This window comes from Brassica napus, chromosome C4, assembly GCF_020379485.1.
Source record: "Brassica napus cultivar Da-Ae chromosome C4, Da-Ae, whole genome shotgun sequence".
Taxonomy (NCBI): Eukaryota; Viridiplantae; Streptophyta; class Magnoliopsida; order Brassicales; family Brassicaceae; genus Brassica; species Brassica napus.
The window spans coordinates 37,448,817-37,460,651 of record NC_063447.1 but is presented as its reverse complement, the minus strand read 5'-3'; the positions used below and the strand labels follow the sequence as shown (position 1 = coordinate 37,460,651).

Sequence of the window (11,835 nt, the reverse complement as noted above, 5' to 3'; positions counted from 1 at the left end):
TGGAACACAAAATCATCGCCAATCCCTCACGTACAAGGTTTGTTTCTCTTTTAAACTGGATGATTAAGGTACTCTTACTGCTAATCATGTACGCCTTCTCCTCTTATCTTTTTTGGTTTCAGCCGTCGTCCATGGCGGAGCATTGTATGGTCATCGCCGGCAAGTGGGAAACCTCTGCATACAGACACTGGAATTTCTCCATAGACAAACAGCACATGACAAGGATTGTTCCTCTTCGTAATGGCATACCCTTGACCGAATTACTTAGCAATGTATTCAGGGAGTTCTTTGATGACGCTGATGTCTTCCGCACCGCCTTACTTAGTTATTGGCCACCGAATTCCAAGGAGCTTGCAAGCGGTCTTACCACACCCCCAGTCTGCTCACAAACGACGGGGCTGTCTCCTACTTTTACCAGCACTTTCAAGCTAACAAGGGAATTAATTTGTTTGTCACTTTCAATATCCAACCCCAACCCCATCCGATTAGTCATGTTGATGAGAATCCTTTATCTTTCACTACGCCCAACCAACCTATCAAGAAGACCTACAGTCCCTATTCTTCGTCTGCACTGCGACATCCTTCAACCGCTGGGTCTCAAATACCAGGCTTCTCCCTTTTCAACGATGACGACCTCAACCTGTCTCATGGTTGTATGCCTGTACACCCTTAGATAAGTCCGCATGTACAGCCTCAGTCTACTCCGCCTGTACGCTCTCCGAAGTACGCTCTCCGAGTTATCCTCAGAGCTGTCCGCCTGTACATCGCCCTACAGCTGTCTCTCAGATTCCAGGCTCCTCTCTTTCCACCCACGATTACCTGGATCAAGAATTTCCTATTGTTGTTGACTCTGGTCCATCAAAAACCAATCGCTACTCCCTCCTAGACGAAACCCTCTTCTGCCAAGATGAGCTCCTTGAAAAAATGTTCAAACAAGACCCCGACAACATACCCGACAGCTGGGCAACCAACGAGGACGAAGAGGACGAAGACACTGCTTCCGATGCTTCTCTTCCTGCTGATATTGACGGGGTTCAAACCCGTGGGTATGACTAAGACTTTTGTGCTCCTCTTATTGGTAACCCTTTAGGTGGGTCTGATGCGGCTGAGGTTATGGCGGGTATCGCAGTGCCCAAGACTGCACCCCATATCATCCACTGCACAACTGGTGACGCTTTTGACCACACTGTCCTTGTCTCCGGTGAACTACCACCGTACTGCAAACCGGAAGTTGGTTCATCATCGCTACCCGTACATCCTCGTAGTTGTCCACCCGTACAACCTCGAAGTGGTCCATCCCGAACTCCGCAGAGTTGTCCACCCGTACGCCGCTCTCCCGCGTACACAAGTTCGGCTCGCACATCATACACTGACCACCACCTGCCCCATCCCCCCACCCCGCCTCCGCGTGAAACCCGGCCCTCTCAGAAATAAGTGACGAGGAATTTGATGTTCCACCCCTGTTTGATGATACCTTGTTTGAAGCTGAAGACGTCCTAGACTTGGATATTGATGATGATGAACCTTTCGTTGGGAAATTGTATGCATCAAAGGAAGACTGTCAAATTAGGCTCGTAATCTACGCAATCAAGGAGCAGTTTTATTTCAGACAGACTAGAACGAGCAGGCATTCCTTCGTCCTCAGTTTCCCTGACACTCGTTGTGAGTGGAGAATTCGTGCTAAAGAGCTCACCAGCTGCGGCTACTACACTATTCAGAAGTGTCACCTGGACTATACTTGCGATACTGAGACTCGCAGGCTTTACAAGAAACGTGCTACCTAAAGGTTTTAACACATATATATCGCTCCAAATACGGCGATGCAGCTGATGCACCCAAAGCTCTCCAGCTCCAGCAACTTGTTCTTGAAGATTTGCGTGTCTCAGCTTCCTACATCAAATGCCATCGGGGAAAAGGGGTAGCACTTGACATTACACATGGGAATGCAGAGGACTCCTACCTCAACATAGCAGGCTATTTTGACAGGCTGAAAGTAACTAATCCTGGGACAGTCACTGCAATCGAAATTGAGCTTGATGATGCTGGTGACACTCGTTTTCTGTACGCTTTCCTGTCTTTTGGAGCCTCAATCCAAGGATTCCGTCGCATGCGCCCTGTCATGATTATTGATGGCACTCACCTATCTGGCAAATACAAAGGTTTACTCCTCACTGCAAGTGGACAAGATGACAACTTCCAAGTTTTCCCTCTAGCCTTTGTTGTTGTTGATGGTGAAACTAAAGAGGCCTGGACATGGTTTCTAACCAAGCTGGAGAGGATCATAGCTGACTCAAACACCCCACCATCATCTCTGATCGTCATGCCTCCATCATTAAAGCAATTAGTCTGACATTCCCCAAGGCGCACCATGGATCCTGCATTGTTCATCTCATGAGGAACTTCGTTTACCGGTACAAAAGCAAGGGTCTCGCCAAGATGGTTTGTGAGGCTGCATTCTCTTTCCGGCGCTCTGATTTTGATGCTAACTTTGCCAAAATTAAACAAGCTAGTGCACCCTGCTTCAAATACCTTGAAGACATTGGCACTGCAAAATGGTCACAGACTTACTTTCCTGGAAATCGGTACAATCTCCTCACCAGCAACGTTGTTGAGCAGTTGAACAAGGCTATTTCCAAATCCAGAGCCTCTCCCACCGTTGAGATGTTCATGTTCATCCAACGCATGCTCACTCGGTGGTTCTCAGCAAGGAGGACAAAATCAGCAAAACACAGGGGTTTTGTCACCCCCGAGGTCGATAAAGTCATGCAGACTCATATCAGACTCACCAAAGGCAGCAAGATTTATCCAGCCAAAGAATGGACCTACTCGGTTAGGGGTCTTTTTGGTCACCCTAACACTGTCCACCTCGATACTAAAGCCTGTACATGTCAAGTGTTCCAAAAGCTAAAAATACCATGCGGACATGCTATGTTGGCTGCTGATTCTATCGGTCTCCCATACACCCAATTAGTGGGTGATTGCTACAAAACACAGCACTAGATCGAAACCTACTCTGGTGTGATCTTACCTGAGGCTTCCTTAGGCGACCATCCTATGCCCCATGATATTGCAGATGTCACCATTAACCCACCAAAGACTCGCCGCCCATCTGGCCGACCGAAGGACAAGCGGATTCCTTCCACAGGAGAGGTCCATGTCATTTTTTTCCCTCACTAACTACTTCAACTCCACGTTCCTTGCTTACTTACACCAAACTTGTCTCCTCTCAGGCTCCCAAGAAACCAAAGGTCGTCCCCAACAAATGTGGCTGCTGCGGTGGCACAAGCCATAACCGCACTCGATTTGTTGTCCCCATCTGACAGTGGTGAATCTTATATCCACATGAGCTCTCTTTTGGATAGGGAATTCACCTAGGATCAGCCCCTTTAGTTTTTTCTCGGTGCTTTTGTTTTGCATGTCTGAACCTTAGAAACATGCATTGGCAGTTTCTTTTTGGTGGGTTAAAACGCCCATGTTTCTGACAAAATGTTTAACTTATTATTCTCATGCCCACGTGTACTGTTTTCTTCCTATCTACTCTTAACAACATACCTTCACAAATCTGCCATCCATATGTACAAGAATTCCTCATCAGCCCTCCTCCATATGTACAGGAATTCATTGCACACCCATTCGGTTGTAACCCTTCTTCATTCAAGGGTCACAAGATGAAGTACATATCACGTTTCATGAAGACTCAATCATACTTGTCGTCCTACCGTCCTACTAAATCCAAACACGATAACCCCCGTCATCGAGAGACATGCGGGTACTCGCGTACAACTAATCTCCATATGTACAACCAACACCCATTACTTACTAATTATTGTCCATACGTGCACCTGTGCTTATCTTGCACATGTTTTCTACCTCGGTCATGTACAACCCTTCTAATAGGTCTACACATGTACAACTGCTCTAATGTGGTACGTTTCATGAAGATTCAATCATACTCATCGTCCTATCGTCCTACTAAATCCAAATACGATAACCCCCGTCATTGGGAGGCATGAGAGTACTCGCGTACAACTAATCTCCATATGTACAATCAACACCCATTACTTACTAATTTTTGTCCATATGTGCACTTCTGTTTATCTTGCACATGTTTTCTAGCTCGGTCATGTACAACCCTTCTGATGGGTGTACACATGTACAACTGCTCTAATGTGGTGCATTTCATGCATTTCATCATCCCTTCATCTCAAACAAAACATCAAAATGCCAAACATCTCAAACAAAACATGCCTACACATTATAGCAGTTCTAAATACATAAGATATATCACCGAAGAAAATACCAAAAAATAGTTTCAAGGTCAGAACCCCACCGTACATAATCAACGTTTAAATACATCACAAAATCAAACCCTACCCCGACTTTCATAAATCGCCCCCACACAAATAAAATTCATGCGTCTAGTTAGCTGCGTCGCCCCCCATGTACAAGGGTACTATCCAATCTTGGTACACATCCATCACATATTGCTTCCTCAATATGTCAACCGCGTTGTCTGTTAGGTTTCCAACCCATGGTTGCTCAACAGCTGTCGCAGACAACTCCAAGAACTTCACTGCCACTGGCCCGCAATCACCACTGCGTCTATTCTGATACACAAACTCCAACCGCTCAACCGCAAACGGTTCCAGTCCATGCCCCAACAGAAACTCAGCTGGACATACCTTTCGCACTAGATAAGGTAGCATCCTAGCTATTGGTGACATTATCACCATCACCTCTTCCAGGCTCCTCAGACTGTGATCCGAATCAAACACCTGGACACTCCAAGTGGGGATGTTTATGGCTAAACCAACCCAGTGATTTTTCCTCCAAATCATTGGCCCATACACTTTGTCCACATCCACACCGAGCTTCTTCCCCTCCTGCGTTAAATATCCTGCTAGCTTAGGATCGGAAAACACTCTGCCTTTGTATGTGGCCGCCTTAAACGACCTAGCTTTGCCTAACAGATGATATACAAACCATGGATCAACAAACATGGCCCTGTTTTCCTTCAATTGCGCCCCATGCCTCTCACTCACATAATCTACCAACACTTCCATATGCTGCTGCAAGAAACAAAGAAAATCACCAATACATCCGACATATATAAGCTTCACTAACGAGGGGTTTGGAATTACGTACCTTCATTGACACTCATTTACATGGTGTTGCAAGGTCAAGGAAAAACTGGTTATCCAAATCATACTTCTCCGCACCAAGATGCAACCTGCACCGAAAGAAACCACGTCTTATTCATACATTTGCGCTCAGCAATCACACATCCACACTTATGCACTTACACTTCGGGGTTTCCAAGCAAAACCTTCTCAAAATACCCAAAGTCAATATCTTCCACAGCATGCACTATTTGCTCTATGCTAAAAGGTTCCTTCGCCAAGAGCAATGAAGCCAAATTAGCCTCCGCCTCAGGTGGCTTATGCTTCTCGCTTCTCGGACACGGTGAAGAGTCGCTAGAACACGTTATCATCTCACCCCCATCCCTAGGCTTAACAGCTCCAGCATCCGCAACATCTACAACCCCGTCTACCTGCAATAGAACCCAGGTAAACCACACATTAGAACTGCCACCTTAATATACCACTCTCATATACAACAATGTCCACACGATCTATATGTACCACACACCTTCCCAAGTCCTTCGGTTTCATCACCCTTCTCCCCACCACCAACAGCAGGTGTCCCTCCTTAAGAAGATTCATCTTTCTCCTGCACAAAACAACACAAATTAACTTCCCCCCAGATCCCCAAAAGAAATCGTACACATGTACAACTCACACCAGCTCATACACATGTACAGCTAACACCAGCTCGTACACATGTATAGCTAACACCAGTTCGTACACATGTGCACCTCACACCAGTTCGTACACATGTACACCTAAAATCGAATCAGACCAGGCTCCACTCTGCACACAATAGATGTACAATTCACAACAATTGGTACACCTCACCTTCATGACTGCGTTGGCTAAAAGACCCACGCCTAGTTCCCCAGATGCACCCATAAGAATAGCTCCCACCAGTTTGCGCAGCCCAAATAATTCCTACCAGCCAAAATCAAAGTTGATCAGTGCACACACACAACTAAACATCACTACACAAACCTACTAACAGAAACAAACCTCCGTCCTCTCCTCCAAATCAGCTACACCCACATCCTCGGCTCTTGTGCTTGGATTGTCATCTTTGCCCTGAAAGACCGTCAAACCGTTTACCCTCACGTACAAAGCTACAGATTGTCCATATGTACAGCTTACCTGTGAAACTTTGGTTGTACAGTCACCTATGCCTCCATCTCCAGAAGAACCTACATGTTCCTTTGCTATCACTCCATCTGATTCCTGCATCAAATCAAATTCAAGGTCTTCAGTTGCCAAACAAAACCTTATGACAGCAGAAACATCCATCAAGCACACACCTTAGACTCTGCTTCGTCCCCATCCTGTGCAACATTTGCACCATCCTTTGCTTCGCCAACAGCTATCTTTCCAGAAGCTCCACCATCACCGCAACCCTGTATCTTTACTAGAATTATAATACGGAAACATTAATCAATGCTAATACACACGTCATTTGTTTACCTCGTGCTCACTCACAAAGAATGTTTTGCTAGTTGTCGCCTTGTACAGGACGCAACCACTCTTAGCAGTTGCCCCAGCATCAACCCATTGTAGCGGTACACCATCTCCTTCCTTCAATGGTGCATGCACTTCCGGTGGTTCTTCAGACGACATCCCCTCCATCTCCACATCAGTTGCTCTGCTGCCCTTATCTTGCTCATCATCCTCTTCATCCTCACAAACACTATCATCTAATCTTCAGCTTCCACATCCTCACCGCCACTAAATTCACCGTCTTCCTCTTCTTCATCGTCTTCCGATTCAACATCCTCACCCACACTATCTTCACTGTCTTCCTCTTCTTCCGCTTCCACATCCTCACTTTCAGCAGGTAACTTTTCGTTACCTATTCCTACATCATCAACGTCCACGCTCACATCCTCACCAACATCTTTTACAATAGGTGATTTGGTTTTATCCCTTTGTTCTTCCACCTCAGCCGCTCCAGCACTGTTCTTCTTTTTTTCCTTCACCCTTCCCCCACTACAGAAAATCTCCTTCCTCGGTGTAACCCCTGTCCTCTTGCGCCTCCCTAACCTCTTATTCATCCACACGACAACCTTTTCCAAAGCATCAAACCGTGCAACTAGCTCGTCATATTTATCATCATCTACCAAAGTCGGCCTCCGGAAGTATGTGCTCACCCGTCTCTGCTTCAACACATGCCTCCCCAACATTGGTTCTCGAACTACCCGCCTGCCGTTTCCTCTTGTTTGCGGCCTTATGCTTCTCATGATCGTACAAATCCTCTGCTGCATCACCACCGCGCCACATTGACTTCGTGAAATTATGTCCGTCTTCTATAAGCCGCACCATGTTCTTCATCCTCCGATCGTGTATCTCATCATCCAATTCTCCCCACCCGTCTGGTTTGTTCGGCCCTATCTCCATCATAGGCTGCACAGTCAGCTGCACCCAACAGAACACCACAAAAATTGGTACAAACCAAAAATAAAACCTGAGACCAGGTACGTGCGTACACCAGGTCACTATTTGTACATAAATTCACTGGGCTTACAGTGTACACGCGTACACAACAAGCAGTACAAGTACATAACGTTACCTCGGAATGGTGCTCAGCCTCCAATACGTCCACCAAGTTCAATCCCGTGTGTTGTGGGAGGCTTTCACAGTCTATGATCTTCAGGTCATCGTTACCACCAAGCCTAGCCAAAAGCTGAGGTATGCATTCATAAGCAACTAGCTGGAGCGCTAGTGGCAAACCAGTCATTTTTTTCGTTTTCTGCCTCAGCTTGGTGCAGAACTCTCCCGGCGGGTCATCGCAAACCCCCATTACCCTCTTCGGTGGAATCATGTCGGTCGCTGTCCAGTAAAATGACTCCCTCCCCCACTGAAAAGCCAAGAAATTCTTCAGATTCTCAACCCGTTTCACATGCTTAAGTGTAGGGCGAGCTGGGTGGGTTGAGGCTATGAGCACCCCATCCACAATTATTATCAAACACAGCTTCAACCGTCGGCTGCGCGAAATGGTTAGGTCCTCTGTCACCATCTGAACTACGTCAGGAATCATTATGTCGCGCCTGCTGTCAAACAACTTGTCCCAGTAAGCATAGTCCTCCTCTTTGTATTTTGGCTTCATTTCTACAACATATCCTTCCTCAAACTCTCCACACGGGAGGCCAGTTACACGGCCAAACTCCACCATTGGAAACCTTAGAGGGTTGCCACCAAACACTGGCCAGGCTTCGTACCTCTTCTTCGTCACCAACTGCCTCGCTAGCAGCGTGTGTATCATCACAGAGGGATAGCTACATCTATGGACAGGTAATTCAAACAACTTCCCGAAACAGGAGCCCATAATCCTATCCATCTCCGGCGTACCACGAAGAACATCCTTCACCGCGACTAGGAAATTCAAACTCGAATAAACATTAAGACGCCGACTTGGGTATCTGTCCGTCGCAAACAATCTCTCCGGCAATCTCTCATCGGGGCGGCCGCCGGGCTTATCCTCCTCTGCAAACGAAGTAAGAAATCATAATTAGCAACTTCTCACTCCATCATAAACCCACAAAAATCCTGGCAACCCTAAAAAACAGTAAACAGCACGCATACGGTTTGATCAGACACTCACCGCCCACATGCTCTTTCCCTGGCCGTCTACGCCTCGTAGTCATCTCGGAATTGACAGAAGCTCTCCACTCGATTAACCTCGCAAACTATCTCTCTATCGCCTTCGTCGGAGCCGCAAGTTAAAAGTTTCTTAATCTGAAAATGGCAACGCTTCCCTATCCCTTCTCGCGCCCCGATGGAAATACCCGAAAATAAAAAACTAAGAAAAAAATATGGGATTTCAAATTTCAAAACCCAAACCCGCTTAGAAACCCAATCTAACTAAACTCTCTCTGGTTTGCTTTTCAAGGGGTACTATAGTATTCTCCCACTCAGAATGTGTCTCAAAAGCCCAAAGTGACCCAGCATGGTAGACAAAGTCGAAAAGTGACCCACACCGTAAATCACTCAATAATAATAGTTTCCAAATAAAGTGGGACATTTGCGTCAGAATTTTTTTTTTTTAAAACAGGGGCTATTATTGCATATGAGCTTCTTGTAATTTAAGTTTTATCTATACTATTATTTATGAAGTGATTTGGCTTATTTGTCATATTCTCCATGACTTTAGTTAATTTGCTTACTTATCATTTTTTCCATGATTTTAGGATAAATCATTAGTTTAATTAATATCATTATTTTTTTTTTATTATGATATCTATATATTTATCATGATATTTAAAACCATGATAAACATGAACCTATTTTACCGATATATATACTAATATTTTTTAAAAATATATTTTAATATATAATAAACATGATATTTTGGACATTTAATTAATAAATATATATTAATAATATATACCGATAATATCATGATTAATTTTCTCTCATTTATAATTTTATTGACTAATATTATAGCTAATATCTCTGATTTTTACTGAAAATTTTATTAAATACAGATTATTATAATATTTATATATAAATATACTAATATATCTGAATTAATCAGATTCAATAGTTAATTTGTTTATTTTAATCATTTCTATAGTTATAGGATAAATCATTAGTTTAATTAATATTGTTATTTAATTTATTTATTTTGATATCTATATATCTTATTTGTCATGATTTCCATGATTTTAGGTAATTTTGTTTATTTGTCATGTTTTAATTAGGTTTAAGTTGAGTCATTAATTTATTAATAGTTTTTAGTTGAGTCCATAATTTATTAATTTAAATAATATAACTATAAAATATGTAATTAGATATATAATTATTTTGATTTTGCTTATTTGTCATGTTTTCCATGATTTTAGTCAATTTTGCTTATTTGTCATGTTTTTATTAGGTTTTAGCTTAATCATTGATTTATTAATAATTTTTAGCTGAATCACTAATTTATTAATTTAAAAAATATCCGTAATGATATTTATATATAATTAAAAACGAATTTTTATTTAATAATATTTAAATCTATATGTTATATTAAAATTCTTATTTTTTTATTTGTCATATTTTATTAGGTTTTAAGCTTTTATATAGGTCATTGATTTGTTATTAGTTTTTAACTGAGTATTTATTAATTTTCACAAAACCCGTAATGAATAATGAATTTTATATATAATAAAACACATATTTTATTTTAATAATATTAAATTTATATGTTATATTAAATAATTAATTATAAGCTAATATAATAAAATTATGAAAATATATTTAAAAATTATGAGAATTCTTATATATATTGTGTTTCTATCTGAAAACAATATTTTTTATTATAAAGTTAACAACTAAGATATAAAACAGTTTATAATTAAATATTATTCAAACAAAAATATTTATATAAAGATATTTTCTAAACTATTTCTAATATATGAGTGTTTTAAATCTTTTAACACAATAATAAGTACATAGTTTGATGAACATTTTTTGACATATATAAATAATTTGATGTTTGATTTAACTATTTAAAATCATAAATAATAACTTAACTTGTGACTGAGTTCAAAACAAATTTTCTTGCTTTTACTTTAAACCAGTTTAAGTTTAATCCGTGAAACACTATAGCTTCAGTTGGTCACCACTAGAAGAATGAAAAAAATGAAAAAAAAAATTTCATTTGAGGAATTGAAAAAATAAAAAAAAAATACAAATTTTTGTTCAATTTGTTCCTTATCAAAATTGCATAGGAAAATTTTTTCTTATAAATTCATACCTCCATGGGGAATTTAGAAGAAAAAAGTGGGATCTGCCTTTCAATAACTTGACTAAAATTTCAACATAACTGGTATAAATTTTGAGGAACAAGGAATTCACCATAATGTTTTTCCTTCAACATGTTCACCAATTAGTGTTTTATAGTGCCGAATTTTGGAATAATAAGACATAAAATAATAAGTATTCGTAAGATGATTATGCCCGTATATGCGGGCAAAGCACCTGGTACAAAATATTACTTATGATAAAGTCCTTGGCGAACTAACGGAGTTCCACAAACTCAATGAGTATTTTTGGTCTTTAATAAGTCATAACTATTTTGGTTTTTCAGCTAGGTAATTTAACTCAAGGGTGTAAAACTATAATGTTTTTTTGGGTTCTTAATATTTTTTTGGATGTTCGATTAAAGAATACGAAATAATAAAGGTAATACTGAACATAAAACATCGTTTTTGAAAAAAACTCCATTGGTTTTAGTTCATATATATTAAAGACTTATTCTTGGATTCACCATCCACGGTGAACCTCTAGGTTCAACAACTAGGGGTGTCAAAATGAGGTAACTCGCTCAACTCAGTTCAACTCATAGTGAGCTCGGCTCTTTCATGAGCTAGCTCAGTTCAGCTCATTTATTATATGAGCTTCAATATGTAAACTCGAACTCAGATCTTTTAGATCATGAGTTAAATAAGCTAACTCGTGATCTAAATAAAAATAATAATTATAAAATAAAATAGTGATAGAATAACTTCTATAATATTGTTCAAAATTTAAATATTAAAAAATCCTAAACATATATATTAAATACTAAATAGAAACCAACACATGACAAAAATAAAAAATACAACACCTAATATAAATTAAATTAAAACAAAACTAATGATCCAAATCCCTATTCTTCGTGAGAGTCCTGAGCCAATTTATCTTCAATGTCTTATATGTATGTTTTACATTT

General features: G+C 40.8%; 2 protein-coding genes across 2 annotated transcripts; one reads left to right on the top strand and one right to left on the bottom strand.

Annotated features, from left to right (window-relative positions):
- Positions 1 to 2,391: 2,391 nt before the first annotated feature.
- LOC125586054 lies at positions 2,392 to 3,000 on the top strand. The gene has a single exon (XM_048755844.1). The coding sequence runs from the start codon at positions 2,392 to 2,394 to the stop codon at positions 2,998 to 3,000; it is 609 nt and encodes a 202-aa protein (XP_048611801.1).
- A 3,835-nt stretch (positions 3,001 to 6,835) lies between these two features.
- On the bottom strand, positions 6,836 to 8,782 carry LOC106369616. Its single transcript, XM_048755843.1, has 4 exons — positions 8,740 to 8,782; positions 7,708 to 8,621; positions 7,341 to 7,553; positions 6,836 to 7,294 (listed from the first exon to the last, which is right to left on the bottom strand). The coding sequence occupies exons 1-4, from the start codon at positions 8,780 to 8,782 to the stop codon at positions 6,836 to 6,838; spliced, it is 1,629 nt and encodes a 542-aa protein (XP_048611800.1).
- Positions 8,783 to 11,835: the final 3,053 nt, after the last annotated feature.

Excerpts from the sequence above, each read along its gene's own strand:
- LOC125586054 (XM_048755844.1), top strand. The coding sequence starts at position 2,392 with ATGAGGAACTTCGTTTACCGGTACAAAAGCAAGGGTCTCGCCAAGATG.
- LOC106369616 (XM_048755843.1), bottom strand. The coding sequence starts at position 8,782 with ATGACTACGAGGCGTAGACGGCCAGGGAAAGAGCATGTGGGCG. Across the intron at positions 8,622-8,739 it reads AGGGAAAGAGCATGTGGGCG|AGGAGGATAAGCCCGGCGGC; the intron begins GTGAGTGTCTGA and ends CTTCGTTTGCAG. Across the intron at positions 7,295-7,340 it reads CAAACAAGAGGAAACGGCAG|AGACGGGTGAGCACATACTT; the intron begins GCGGGTAGTTCG and ends GTGTTGAAGCAG.